At 39.3% G+C, this 15,827-nt stretch overlaps 1 protein-coding gene across 1 annotated transcript in view; it reads left to right on the top strand.

Annotated features, from left to right (window-relative positions):
- LOC107584474 (forkhead box protein P1-B) overlaps positions 1-15,827 on the top strand; it is a 166,138-nt gene that overhangs the window by 121,938 nt on the left and 28,373 nt on the right. The window contains exons 10-11 of the mRNA XM_016271111.1: positions 4,562-4,703; positions 13,042-13,234. Of these exons, the coding sequence (XP_016126597.1) occupies positions 4,562-4,703; positions 13,042-13,234 (335 nt within the window). The remainder of the gene's footprint in view (positions 1-4,561; positions 4,704-13,041; positions 13,235-15,827) is intronic.

The following is a 15,827-nucleotide window of genomic DNA, read 5'->3' as shown; positions in this document are numbered from 1 at the left end:
ACTTTACACATACGCTCAGCCCTGGTGTTCATTACCTGCCCCCAGTGCATCCAGCAGCTGAAGTACAAAAGCAAAATCATTCCAGCGCCACTGTGTCATCTTATTTTGAGCTTTGACAATAGGAAGAACCTTTTCCCGCTCTTCTATTTCTACATATCTATTTCTACGTGTATAAAAATATAACCAGCAATAAACGCTGACATCTTTTTCAATTTTATTAGATTTTCTGTGCTAACCAGTTGTGAAATAAAATTTATTTATGTGATGTTGCCCCACCAATATAATCTAATTGGTCAAGAATAATAATGAGTAATACAGTAAAAGTAGTGATATTATGAAATACTATTACAATTTAAAATATATATTTTCAATTTATATGTACTGTATTTTAAATGTAATGTATTCCTGTGATGAAAATTTTTTTTTATTATCAATGTTGAAAACAGTTGGAAACTGCATAATATCTTTGTGTAAACTGTGACTTTTTTTTTAAGAAGTTCAAAAGAACAGATTTTTTAAAAATAGTCATATTAAAATACTTTTTCTGTATCCGTTTATTGCACACTTGCTGTATAAAAGTATAGATTTTTTGAGAGAAAAAAAATCTCACTGACCCAAACTTTTGTGAAGAGGAGTATATGTTTTGATGGACTGTTGTCACATTCTGTGTTAAGTGTTAATGGACCAATAAAACGAACTAGGTTAGAACACATTTTTAGAGTTGACCCAGGCAGAATTTCTGCATTTTTTTAGTATGTATTTGGTGGAACAATCTGTGCCGTTTTGTCACAGTAAAATTTATTAAATCAGTTTAAAAGTGCAATCTTATTTGCCAAAATATTTAATAAACAAACATTTGCGATTCTACAAGAAATATGTGCACAGAATCCATATAGATCCTTTTATGAGCGCTCTGTGTATTAATATGTGTGTACACAATATGACCAGATTGAAGGGTATGTGCGGTTTCCCTGTTGACAGCAATATGGCACAGTTGTAGTATACCTGAAGTGTTCTACCTCTTTGTCTTTCTCTGTCTTCCTTCGTTTTAAGGCTGTATCACCAGCTGTGTTTCTGGCTGCTCTAATGACAGCAGGATAAAGCAATGCTCTGGACAAAAGAAGCGATTATTGCACGGTCAAAAGCAGTTCAAAGACAATCAAGAGTTTCACCCCACCGAGAGCTTGATTCTGTAACTCGAGAGAGAGCGTATAAATGAAGGCGAATGTTATAAAACACACACACGCTCTCACATGCTTACTTCAAAGTCCCCCAGCTCGCTAATTAATGAACTGGGGGCTTCAGTTTGGACAAGTTGTGGTGCGTTGCCTCCATAAATCAATGCGACAGGACTGTTTCTCTTGCCTCTGACAGAGGCTGTCACTCTTACTCTCTCTCTATCGCTCTCTTTCCCTCTCTCTCGTGTCAGAAGGACAGACGAGGGGAAGGGGACTCTAGAACGGGAGGGGGGTTGAAAGAGGGAGGGTGGCACCGTCAAAAGGAGAAACAATTGATCAGCTGAATGGAACGTGACGAAAAGGAAGAAAAACACCATTTTAAAGAGTATTATGTATGATCACAGGAATTTGATGCAGCCCTCGAGAGGCTCTCGTCCGTCTGCACATGTTTTTCTCTCGCGTGCGCTCCCTCTCTCCCCCTCCTTCGGTTTTCTCTCACACAGCCATCAAAAGATGGAATACGAATTGTTGCAGCAACTCCCCCCACGGGGGTCAGACAATAACCCCCCGCTGCTGCTTTGTGCCTCTTTTATTTAAAAGACAACAACATTTCTTAGGTTTTCAAAGATTTTTAACTTTGGATTGGATGCGAGGCAATAAAAGGGCCTGCCAGCGTCAGTCTGGATCATGTTGTCTTCTGCTCTGTTCTCGCCTCTCTTGCGTGCCACTCCGAGTTAACCTCCCGTTCACAAGCCGGGCCGGCGTTACGTTGACGCTCGTGTGCCGAGGAAGATCTGGAGTGGCCCAGGCTCTCCTGCAGGGTGATGTACAGATGAAAATGAACACACTTTATAATACGGTTCAATTTATTAACATGCAATAGGTATCATGAACTAATACTTTATACAGCACTTGTTAAGAATTGCATTTTTAAATATACATTTTAACAAGTGTTACAAATGAACATTAGACTAATAAATGCTGTAAAATAAAATGATACTTAATGCATTAATGTTAATGAATTGAACCTTATTGTAAAGAGGTTAGCGCCCAGTTTTTTAACAATTTAAGTCTGCATGAAACAAAAGTTCATGTTCAGTCATATTTTCCTCCTTATTGTGACATATATTTGAGAGAAATGGTTCCTCAAATGAGAAAAAATGTCGGACGGAACTTGATTTATTGGATTGTTGTTGTTTGCTAATTGCTGCGATCTCATCATGAGTGAGGGAAGTTATTTTAATTTTAAAAAAGAATTTCATGGAAAAAAAGATGTTCATGGATAAATCACGTATAATACACACTGCAATATTGCATAAACAATAAGAATTGTCAACTTTGATTTCATGGTGACTAAAGACATAATCTATCTGTTTTATTCATACATATTTAAATATGCTTAATTTACATTTTTATAAAGAAACAAGTTTGTTTTCACTCTTTCAGAAAAATTTAATTTTCTCCACCTCATCCAGAAATAACCTTTTTGCTGATGTAAGCTATTTGTTCACAATTCAGTCAAATCCCTCAATTGGAATAAAATTTCATTTTGTGTCATGTGTTTTAAACGTAGAGGTCGATAATATGTCTTACGTTCATTTATTTCAAAACCATCATTTTCATGAATTTTCATGAACTTTTTGCTTTTAATTGTCCTGATGTTGAAAGAAAAGACAAGGGTACTGTGATCAGGACATGGCCTGGAACTGAACCTGCTTCTCTGTGGGAGCACCACAGCTTGCATATGTTGCACTACCACCGCGCCAACCATTTACATTAAAGCATTTGTATGTCCAAAGCCTCGTGATCAGGGTTTGAGTGGGGGAGAGAGAGAAAAAGAAACAGACCTGTGACAGGCAGATGAGGATGGGTGGACCATGAATGGGAGAGCGAGCACTTTATCAGGCTGTTTCAGATCTGTTCTGGGTCTAAAGGTTGACCTGTCCGTGCCTGTGCTGCGGGACCTTTTTTGTGTGCCTTCTGTTTGGAGAAGTAAACACAAAGTCAAGCATCCTGTGTTTGGGAAGAGGGTGCGGCACAGCTTGGCAAAGCCACGTTTGTTCTTTAATGTACCAACAAACCCACACATACACACAAACGCGTTACCCTCGGGGTCTGGTTTTTCACCTCTGGCTATCAGAAAACTTCAGAAGAACCATCCCATGATTATAGCGGATGTTTAGCCGTTGTCATAATGCATTGAGGAGGTCATAAACAACAGTGTTAGCATTGAAAGGGGTCAACGGGAGGGTGCAGTAGCCCTGTATCTCCATCACATCGCCCATTTGTTTTGACTGAGAGGCGATTGGGGATATTAGATAATTTCCTCCCATTTATCGTTCTGACGACGCAGCAGTGTATTCGCCCATTCCTCCCTCTTCTTCTGTCTTTCAACACCCTCTTCTCCCTATTTCCCCTCTACTTTTACTAACTCTCCCCCTTCTTCCTCTCAAAATTTCCCCAGTCCTATGCCACTTTCCTTTTTCATGAAAATCCATTCCATCTGTCCAGATGTGAGTAAGTGATATATTGCCGTCTGTCTCGAAAAGAAGACACTTAACGCAAACTCCATCGTGATATGATATACACTGCGATGCATGTCATAGTTAAAAAATCAGTTCAATAAATTGTTAAACATTCTAAATAAATTACATAAACTGTTATAATGTCTAAAAAAACTATTTCGTTAAGGTATTAACATTTAATGTGCCAGCCTTAATGCATGATTTAATGACTCACAAAAATGAAATTTATGAAAAACCTAGATTTTTTTTAACAGTTCAAGACATCAAAATTGACCCTGTTTATTTTATGCGTAAATGTGCACATTATAAAGAAAAAAAATGCATAGCCTTGAATCTAAGTGTAGTTTTCTCTGACTCCGAAATGATTTTATGCAATATAATGAGAAAATGAATCTCAATATATATATAAAATTAACACACACACTGCTCAGCTCTCCTCTTATTGGACGGTTACCCTGTTACTTCACAGCCCCGATTTATCCAAAGGAGACAATTGGTTGGCTCCCCTGGCTCTGCACTTACACGCTGCTGAATATTAAGGAGCTCCTTTCAGTCACAGGTTGTTTGTGGAGTTATGAATGGCCATGATTAAAATCTTGTGGCTCTTATTAGGAATGATTAACAACATTCCATTATTTGTCATGAGCCTCCCCGACTCCTTGTTAATTAAGAGGGGACAGGAATGTGGGAATGTGCCTGTCCACACCGCTTTGTGTGCGTTCATGTATGTGTGTGTGTGTATGTGTGTGTTTATCAGCCCTGAGTGAATAAGTATGTTTGTGCACGTGTTGGCATAATTGTTTGTGAGTGTGGGGATGATATGTAGACCTCTCATCCTCTCTCCGTCTCCCTCGGCAGGTGTCTGTGCAGCAGTTGGCGTTCCAACAGCAGCTGCTCCAGGTTCAGCAGCTCCAGCAGCAGCATCTCCTGAGCCTGCAGAGACAAGGGCTGCTGTCCATTCAGCCCAACCAGACTCTGCCCCTGCACTCCCTCACTCAGGGTAAGCACAGACACATCCATCGCCCCTTAAGAGGATTTTCACACCAAGAGCAAGCAACAGAAATTGCTGACAAAATTCATATGAAAAGTGCAATAAAATTAATCACATGATTACAACATGGATTTTCACCAGCCTAAGAGAAAACATCACTTCTGTTCACACACTGCTTGCCTGCTGGGAAAATGGGAATACATATGGTTTTGTGTTTGGGAACCATAGTGATGTAATATTTATTCATTCATTTATTTATAGATTATTTTTTATTAGTATCTTTATGTTTTGCTAAATGGGTGGGGGGAATTTCAGGGCAAATTAATGCACTCCACATGACCAGATCTATAGGAATACTTTGTTTTGTTTTTGAATTACCAAAAAACTTCTTCGGTGACAAAAAAAAAATTCAGCGCAGGAAAATGTGTTATTCCTTAAAGGAACACTCCACTATTTTTGAAAATAGGCTAATTTTCCAACTCCCCTAGAGTTAAACAGTTGAGTTTTACCATTTTCTAATCCATTCAGCCGATCTCCGGGTCTGGCAGTAGCACTTTTAGCTTAGCTTAGCATAGATCATTGAATCTGATTAGACCATTAGCTTCTCGCTCAAAAATGACCAAAGAGTTTCTATATTTTTCCTATTTAAAACTTGACTCTTCTGTAGTTAGTAAAAAAAATATATGTAGTAAAAAATATGTAGTAAAATCTGTGCCATTAGTGTTATCACCGCACCGCAGTGATGTTATGCAAAACATTTTGTTTTACATGGATTTTGGAAAGCGAGTGAAGTAGGCTACATAATAAATAATAATTTGCCATTCAAATACATCGCGAATACGGAAACATTTGATTTTGTGTGGAGACCCAACGTTGGTTTCAGTTTCGTTTTAGCCTAAATTAATTTGTTTTGGCTTGTCGTTTATATTGCTACAGCTTCTTATATTTTTAATTCTTGTTCTTTTCTAAATACTGTTAATTGAAAGGATTTGTTGTGGAGTGAGGGGAACTAACACTATCTATGTTTACAGTGTTTATTATAATGTTTGTAAACATTTCGCGTCAGCATTAGGCCTATTTCTGAATGAAACAATAAAATGCGACTTATACACGACTTATGTTTTTTCCCCCTAAAAAACACTTCTTTTTTTTATACGCGTAGCGTATTTTAACCATGCCGCAAACCTTTTAAAATATTTTGATAAATTACTGAAAAAATAAATAATTAAATGACTTTTTAAACCGTGTAACTGATTGTATTAATCGGTCAAAATTCTTACGGCCGGTTAACCGGTTAAACGGTTAAAATGAACATCCCTAGTGGTGGGGCATTTAATGATCAAAAGGACATATGAATACATATGTGAAAAGGAATACTTTTTTTTTTTTTTATGTTTTGTACTTCGTGTTGATTTTTAGTGCAAAATTAGGGAAAATATTGTGTTTGGTGAGAATAGGCCTTTATATTCTTTTTACATTATAGTTTCTGTTGTTGTTGTCCTTTATTTTAGAACCAGAAAATGTCTCCTACATTTCCACTCTTCCATCACATATGCATACCGTATATCTTTGTTTTATCTCTATTGTCTTATGTTGGCTCCCCTTCAGCCTCTAAACATACTTTACTTTACTTTACTTTTAGTCATTTAGCAGACGCTTTTATCCAAAGCGCCTTACAAATAAGAAAAAGTAATTAAAACTAAAAGCTAAAACTCTATAAAAACTATATATATACACATTTAAGAAAATAAAATAAATTTAAAAAAAATGACAAATGCATACAACAACATTTCAAAACTAAACATTTAAATGAAAACAAAAAAATAAAGCTAAAAACAATACAAAATATTAAAAGAGCAAAAGGTATGAGTATAATAATGATTCTAACATAACATTAAGCCAAACACCAAAAAACAACTACATGTGTATGTGCAGCCACACACATATACATATACATGTACGTTTTATATATATATATATATATATATATATATATATATATATATATATATATATACATTTACGTTTTATATATATATATATATATATATATATATATATATATATATATATATATAAATACATTCAATATATATACATACTAGCACCATTGTTTTATAACCTCAACCCACTAAACTAGTCAAAGATTAATCACTTCACAAGCAGTCAGTGAGTCAAAAGGCATTTTTCCAGGAGGTGTATTGCTTTATTTTCCTTGTCATATTTACTTAAGGAGCAGCAACAGAATGACAAAGACTGCATTCATACCGGTTTTGGTTTGAGTTTTGTTTTCTTTCTTTCGAAAGCTAACTATACTCTCTCCGGCTAAGACAAACAAGCCCATAACAAGATAAGGCCATATGAAGGCTGGAGGGGGGGTGCTTGGGTAACACGCAAGTACAAACTGTGTTTGTTTCAGTCTTGTTATTGTTTGATCAGGGCATAGTCGGAAAGCTGAGCCACTCCACATACCCACGTTGCCCTGGGGCTGGGCGAGGTGATGCTTTACGATGCGAAGCCACAGGCTAGTGTCAAACAGGAGGCCATCTCGGTGAAGAACAATTTTATTTCTCTAACAAGTGATTGAATGACATCTCAGAGCAGTTGTTACACAGGGAACATTGCATGAAAGGCCCAATCAGAGGACAGTAATGAAAAACAGGACAGGACACGTGCCGATTTTCTACTGCAGAACACAAGATATTGTATGCATATATATTAAGTGTGCTTGGCAGTGAAGGGTGGATTATTTCCTAGTTTAGAACCTGTTTGTCTAGTAATAGTCCAAGATAGTGGATACACCTGATTGGGTAACCATAATGTTTTAGAAATCCTTGAATTTTGTTGGTGGTTAAGTGTTAGGAAACAGAATACAAAAAAGTATACAAAATCAGCCACTCTCATTTGAATTTATTTTGGAACTTTTGTTTCTTTTATTCATCAATAGAATCAAATACAGTATGTTTCTTCAAGTGCAGGTGTTTAAGCAACACTGTTTCTTGTCAGATGTCAGCCAGAGATGTCTTAGGGTGCTTTCACACCTGGCTCGTTGTTTCGGAACCTGGCGCGTTTCCCCCCTTAGCTCGGTTAGTTTGGGCATATGTGAACACAGCAATTGCGTCCGGATCCGCGCCAAAACAATCGGTCCGAGATCGCCTGAACGAGGTGGTCTCGGCACGATTGAAAACGAACTCCGGAGCGGTTCGGTTGTAGTGAGAAAGCAATCCGATCTAATGGACCAACGAACCAGGCTATATCACAATGTATAATGGGTAATTACGCAAGTTCCGTGAAAAGCATTAGCTTTGTTGTTTTGCTAATACTTCAAAATGAACCTGTGAATGTCTGTGGGTGAGCACGTCTTCGCCATTCAAAATAAAAAAGCACACTTTTTCATTTTATAATGCCGTCTTATTGCTCTTCTTCCTAGTAGGTGCGTTTAAAAAATGTTTTCCCGATGAATCCTGGACTCCTGCTCAAAATGATAAATTAATATAAGGCAGCTATAAAAAAAAAAAAAGATGTTGTCGTTCCATCCTGACAGATGACAGCCGTGACAGCTGAGTGGAATCCCGGAAAATAAACCGTGGAACTTTGTCCAATGAGACAACAGTTTACTCGCGCGTGACTTGTATTAACAAATTTGGTCCGTTTAGAAACTTTGCCGTGTGAAAGCGAACCGCACCAATAATAAAAAGCAACATTGTAATAATTTTAATCCCTGCTTCGGAACAAAGCAATCGATCCCTTACAGTGGCTGGTAAAATTGGGTCCAAATTTGGCTTGCATGGGGGTAATTTCATACCCTGATTAAAGCACTTGTTTCTGTGTGTGTGTGTGTGTGTGTGTGTTTGTGTGTGTCCTGCATATTTTCTGCTTCACTGTTAAAAGTTATTGATGACCTTTTTTTCTTTCACACTCCACTGCATTCTTTCATGCTCCAGCAGCCCAGTTTTCCATTCGCAAGATGTAATCTACAATATTCAGTAGTTAGCTAAATAGTTAGCATTGGTGCGATAACTTATGTTACCTCCTTATGTGTGCGTGGCGATTATGCGCTTGGGCAAGCTACTAAGGAAGATTACTCGGCCAGTGACATGGGCTGAAATTGGCTTATTTATTAGACCCTCTGTCTTTGATGTTTGAATCAAATCTATTTACATCACAGCTTTACATTTAGTGTCCAGGCACTAAACTAGCTTTTAAAGACTGTTTACAAGTATGCAAGCTAGCATTCTGGCACGACGCAGACATCTGAGACTTCAATCAAAACAATGTGTTTTAGTCCGTTGTATTCGAGGTTGGATCACTTTTTGGACTTTTTGACTTAATGTTTTGGAGAGGGTCAGCTGAAGTCTGGTATGAATTATAACAATGTGTTGGAGGAGATAAAAATCATAAACTGGGTCCAGTAAGAAAAAAAATGGTGGATTTAGCAGTTTGAGTTATAGAGTGAGAAAACAAACAGAACAGATGAATATTCAAGAAATGCAGACAGAGGAGTTGTATTTGGTAGAGTTAAACCATTTCTCTTGTGCCACGTACACAATGCATTAGGAGTACACAATTTTTACACAAACACATTTTTTGGGAGTAACAACCATATTTGAATATGGAGTGAATCCCCTAAATAGTAATTCTGAGTGTGAATGCAATACAGGAGACACTCTGGATCCTGTGATAGTTGGAACAAGAAAGCTTATTTTTTGGCTTTTTTAGTCTTTTTATTGACTTGTTGAACGATTTTTAATAATTTTATAAGAATTACATTTTAAAATTTTTCACTTTTTTACAATTTTACAATGTTAACAGAATTGAATTAAGCAGAAGAGGCCTAGTCGTCTGCTTTGACGTTGCTGCCAGATGTGTGTTTGTCCCTCATCTTCCACACTATTAGTCCGCTCTCATCTAAATCTGTGCACTCCTACACACACGTTGTGAATCCCTCTAGTTCTGGAGTTCATTCGCATCCCTAGCCACACATTAGTTAAGTTGTCCAGTCAAGGGCCACAGGACACCGACAAGACAAATTTGCAACTAATATGAAAGCAGTGAATGTGACCAGGCATTAAGGGTGATGTGCGTGCGGACCCATCAGGGGACTCCGGCCCCTCGTCCGGCCTCGCTGGCAGTGATTGATCGGCTGACAGTGCGGCACTGTTTAATAGCTTCTGTAGCATTAGGGAGGAACATATTTTAGGCCTTAGGGCTGCATATCAAAGGCCCCAGTGATCATAGCCCCTTTAACAGGAGGGAGAGAAGATATCTGCCTCACAGAACAATAAACTAATAGTAGTGTCAGTTTGCCCCCAGTGGCGTGGCGGCGGTCTCGTTGAGAAACAAGCAGCCGCCGCTTTCCGTGGCCCCAGCACGCGACGGCATTTTTTTTATCGGGCTGCTGATGGGTCACAACTAATGTGGTTGTGAACCTTAAATCAACTTTCCGCTTGCTCGAACACGGTCACCAGGGTACCAGGGTACAAGGACAGGAAAAGGTTGAAGCGAGAGTTCGGGGCCCCTGTCTGGGTGTCACCGCTACCTGCTGCGGTAAAAATTGAGTTGCTTCGCCGGCGATCAGTCAAACGTCTCAATGACATCCATTTTTTAAAAGCGCAAGTGTGTATCTTTGGCTTTTAATGAGAGGAGGTGCGCGGCTGAAAAATGACTTTAGGGCTGTTAAAGCGATCTGGAGTTTGCAAGACGGATTTAAGGACAAAGAACTGTTTTAATGCCGTGTGTTATCTGTGAAACGTCACATCCATCATCCGCTACTAAATGATAATGCCGTGACATTTGCCAGATCGGTTGAGAGGTCATGCAAAGATATATGCAGACGATTTTGAGAGATACATCTGTGGGAAAGAGAGACGGGGGATGGAAACCAAGACATAGAGTGAGATACAGACCTGCAGAGGAAAAAGGTTTATGGGGGGTGTCAGACACAACAAGACAGCTTAGTCCCGCTCCGTTAGCCCTCTCATCAGCTCCCCCTCCTCTTTCCGGCTTGGATTCGTTTCAGTAAACAGTGGTGTCGGGGTCACCTGGACTTGTGGGTAATTGAGGGAGAGTGGGCCGCCCTGTCAAGCACGTCGGCTAAAAATACATCGCACACTGTCACTGCGCTCCAAGTGGGGGGAAAATGATTGTTCCCCTCTATGTCCAAACCCAAAAACAATCACCAGCGCCATGACCTTCTTGAATCCACACGGACAAGTTTTCCCTCCCTCGCAATGACAACAGCAAAGACAAAAAGCGAGTCGATATCTTCAGACACCGCCATCAGAGTTTCACGAGGACGTTAAAACGCTGCAAGACGGCATAAAAAAAGCCCAAGGAAGCGAAAGATGCCACGTGGCACGTGGGAAGGTTATTGATTCGTCCTGCAATAATTTCCGCTGGCTCTTTTATATGCAAACGATCTCGTGTGAATTTATGGCAGTCCTACCAGACTCATTTCACAGTTTTTAGTCTCTCTCGCTCTGTCTCTTTGTCTCTCTCTCTGGAGTCTTAGCCGCCTCATTAGCTTACTGTTCTCCATTACTGGCATAATTAAAATCTTTAGTAGCTTATCAAATTAAAAATATTTTCTGCTGATCGTATTGAGATCTTCACCTCGCCGTTATTTTGCCACAACAGGAATGAATTAAGACTAAGCGATTCTTGCACAAATGTATTACGCCGGAGCGCATGAAAGAGGCCACTTCTGGTATCTGTAAAGAGAATTATTATGAAGGAGAGAGAATGCGAGGGGAGGGGGGGTTGAGGGAAAACAAGGAGACGAATGAAGATAACCAAGACAAAAATTGCTCCCCATTTGCTTTCGCTCATTTTGAAAATCGATTTAATTGTGATGTTAAGCGATTGATCCCCCACTGCCCAAAACAGCCCTTTCCCATTTAATTTCACAGAACATATAAAGAACTTTATAAAGTCACACAGTGGGTGTGTTCCATTCAGAGTTCCATTCTTAATCCCTATTGCTGAAGGCAACAGTCATCTTTTTTAGATTTGTCTAAATGCATGTATGTTTGTATAAGTTTTTATATTATACAGTACTGTTCAAAAGTTTGAGGTCACTTTTAAAAAAAAAAGTACGCTTATTCAGCTAGGGCACATTTAATTGATCAAAAGTGACAGTCAAGACATTTGGAATGTTGCAAAAGATTTCTGTTTCAAATATGTTCTGTTGTTTTGAACTTTGAAGTCATCAAAGAATCCTGAAAAAAAATATCATGCTTTCCACAAAAATATTAAGCAGCACAACTGTTTTCAGCATGTTTCTTGAGCACCAAATCAGCATATTAGAATGATTTCTGAAGAATCATGTGACACTGAAGACTGGAACAATGATGCTGAAAATTCAGCTTTGCCATTGCAGGAATAAATTACAATTTAAAATATATTAAAATAGAAAAGTCCTGATTTAATTGTAACAGTTTTCCCAATATCACAATTTTATAGTTAGTTTTTGTGGGATCAAATAAATGCAGCCCTGGTGAGCCTAAGAGACTTCCTTCAAAAACATTTTTAAAAAATTCATACTGATCCCAAAGTGTTAAATTCAGCATCATGTCATAATATTTAAACACTTCTAAATATAGTGGCCGCTCAATGGCTAATTTCATTGTTAGCCCTTTCTTTCTAGTTCTCATCCTGGTAGCGCTTGTAGAGTTGTAGAGTCAGCTACATGAAACACTTTGCGTATGTGGGTGTGCATGTAAGTGTTTGTGCGTCTGTCACAGAATTGAGGCAACATCTTGTCTTCAAGCAATTTTTCTTCCCACTTATCTTCTCTCTTTTTTCAAAGGACATATGAGCCGCAGTGTGCTTGACTTGTTAAATGAGGTTTAAGTCATCTGTGTCAATTGGAGGCGGTGCAAAACTTTAAGCATTTTGCACATTAACATGCTTTCGAGAGTATTACCCTGGGGGCTTGTACGTTCTTTCACTTTCTCCCTCTCTCTCGCTCACAGAGATGGATGTTTTTGTGGTCTTGTTTTGTGTGTTTGTGAGAAAGAGCTGGCTGACTTCCTTGTCAGAGGAATAATGGTGATTATTCAGATTTCATGCCTTGTCTGTATGTTAATTATTTACTTCAAGCATGAAATGTGCGTGAATACCAGGGAATTTTTGTACACAAACACGCTTTGCGTAGCACGTAGGGGAAAAAGAGCGAGCGAGAGAGAGAGAATGGCAGAGTGAGAGGGCAGGCGCCTCGTATCAGCCTGTAGTGGAATAATTAATGCCCCCCTTTTGTTTACTGAGCCCTTGTTTTTTATTTAATTATGCCATGAGTAGAACCAGATTAGCTGTTAATTGATTTAATTATCCAATTTGTTTGTGGCAGGCATGATTCCAGCTGAACTGCAGCAGCTGTGGAAGGAGGTGACAAACAGCCATGTGAAGGAGGAGAACAGCGCGCACAATAACGGTCACCGGGGTCTGGACCTGTCGTCCCCTTCCCCTGTTCCCCCCAAAAACCACAACCAGCATGGATCCACCAACGGCCAGTACATCAGCCACTCGCTCAAGAGAGAGGGGTAAGACTGCTCAGACATTGAGCTATTGCTGGAGAAAAGTTCCACTTCACTGTTGGTCGCTGACTGAAAAATCTGAGCACAGTTTGAAACACGGCTGAAATCTAGAGGAGACACGTGTGAGATCATTTTTATTCAGATGTTTCAAGTTCTTAGCATCATTGAGGCATCATTGCCCCTGTTGAAGGTGGAAATCCCTTCAAGGGAAGCCAAACTGATTGACAGGTACCCACAGGGCATTTCCTGCATATGAATATTAATTTATCGCAAGTACCTTGGCATTTTCGTTAAGGACCAGGCCTGTCTGCTTAGTCCTGTTCATCAGGGATTTCCAGTTAAACACCTGGGAGAATGGCACTGTTAGAACGGTTAGATTACTGTAATGAAAATAAAATCTCTTCTTTAGTTTTTAATTATTATGGCCACAGGCCTATTTTAGTGGAATTATGCTCCAAATTATATGCATTTTATTTTTCTAATAATTAATTTCATTTATTTATTTATGGAGGCAGGAATGTGAAGTTTTTTTTGTTTGTTTTTTTTCAATTTTTTATGATATCCTAAACAAAATTGAGAGATAGATTCGTCATCAGAACAATTCTCAATGAATGCATTTTGTGCAACAGAATGTACATACAGAGCAGGTGATTCAGTACAGTTATATGTACCAGTTGCACAACACAGCACAGCTTGCTAAATACTGTAAAGCCTCTTTAAAGCTCTGACACATAAAGATTAATTTGGAGGAAGCATTGCATCGCTCTGTCTTTAAGGAAGAGATTAATTTAGTTTATAACACATTTGCTTGTTTTCATGTGTTCAGGCCTGATCTTTGAACCGCCGGTGAGAAGCCTCCAGGCACTGTGAGCTCATTTATTTGTCTCTCTCTCTCTTCACATCTGACTCAGATTTGGCCAAAACCAACATTTTATTATGAAAGCAATGCGAATGAAAACAGATTTAGTGCTGCAAAACAAGCCCTAGCTGAAGGTAAAGGGAGAGTTCACGTACATGTGTAGCTGCTTTTTTCTACCAGTGAAGAGCAGTATGGAGTTCACGACAGTTTTGCTCAACATTTCAAGGGTTATTTAAACTAGCCATGATGTCACTGATGCTGTGGGGCTAATAGGCACTGTCTTTCTTTCTTTCGTTTGTGCCACACAAACAGGCCATAAGAGGCTTGACTCACCATTGATTGCTAGTTTTGACGTTAGCATTTTGCAGTGCACGCTGCGAAGAATTATGCATACAGTATAACATTCCCTTAATTGCTGCATAGTTGTGTGATTTTTCATTTAGAAGCACTTTTGATTTTTTTCAGATAAAAAGAAACTCGGGGGGAAGATGGGAAAATATGTAATTCAAGAGTAAAAGGTTCTACTCTTTAAAACTAGAATGATTGTTTGCTTTTGCTTTGAAATCATTCTCGAGAACAGAAAAGTTCCCCTAATTGAATAATCACCCAATTATGCTGTCTAGGTAAGCAGCTCACTGCTAACTTATTCTATTTCTCTAGTTCTTTTTCTCCCTCTCCCCTGGAAGTAGCAGTCTCTCATCTCGTTTCCTCAAAGTGCATAAACAACCACCAGTACTCTATCACAACACCACAACTCTTTTGTGCCATAGCAGGCTTGAAACACTCAAAAAGACATGTTGGAAGACTCACTGCTCCACTCCCTGCCTCTCGCTCTGTGTCAGAGATTAAAGAAGATGTCAACAGTAGTTTAGCACCCATGCCATGAAGAAGGCGTTTTGTAGACTGAGTATCTCAGATCTGTCAGAAAAAGGGAGCAGGTGATCACCCCTCTCTTCAATCCGTTAGCTGACGAATTAGTGCTAGAAATGCATCCAAATCATTACTGTTCGAATGCAAAAGCACATTAGAGAGACAGTGCTAATAACTTAGCGCTTTGATGATTTTCTGTGTAGCATTAATATCCGTGTAGTTTTATTAGCAAACACGTGCTCCATCACTACACCCTACGGGGCCTCCAAGAAACGTAACACTTATTTCTACCATTTTTTATCTGCAGGAGCTCCGTTTCGTGGAATCCAAGTTTATGAGTGGAAGAAATGAAATGTGGACTTATCCCTTACACACAAACGTTAATGAACTTTTAATTGATGTGGTTTTCCCAAGTCCCTCTTGTCGTGAAACAGGCGGGCGGCTGTGCACTGATGGACTTGCTCTGCCCTAGCTCTCTCAGATTGGTTTACCGCCAGGGTCTTAAGCACCGCGCAGGCCGTTTCATGTGTCATATAAAATCTGGCCAGTCGCTGCGACGCCTGCAACTAAAACCTTAAGTGCATCCAGCAGCATCATTCACTGTCTTTTCACTTCCGTCTTAAAGGAAGGAGAGAGAAACTCAATCACTTCGTACATGTTTAGACGCGATGCTCCCCTGCTTTTAGCAACCTCCATCGGCTCCCACTGGTGCCTGTACAGAGACAACCACCTCATGCACACCCAAATATGATAAAAGCCTTCGACGTGTCAGTCCACCCGACCCAACGGTGCTCAGATAAGGGACAAAAAGCACTCATGAACCTTTCTGAGGTGATTGGAAATGAGGTGTCTGCTATCTGACCAAAGCCC

Source organism: Sinocyclocheilus grahami, unplaced genomic scaffold (genome assembly GCF_001515645.1).
Source record: "Sinocyclocheilus grahami isolate Dianchi unplaced genomic scaffold, SAMN03320097.WGS_v1.1 scaffold60.1, whole genome shotgun sequence".
Classification (NCBI taxonomy): domain Eukaryota; kingdom Metazoa; phylum Chordata; class Actinopteri; order Cypriniformes; family Cyprinidae; genus Sinocyclocheilus; species Sinocyclocheilus grahami.
The sequence above is the reverse complement of the archived record's forward strand: the minus strand, read 5'-3'. Positions and strand labels throughout refer to the sequence as shown.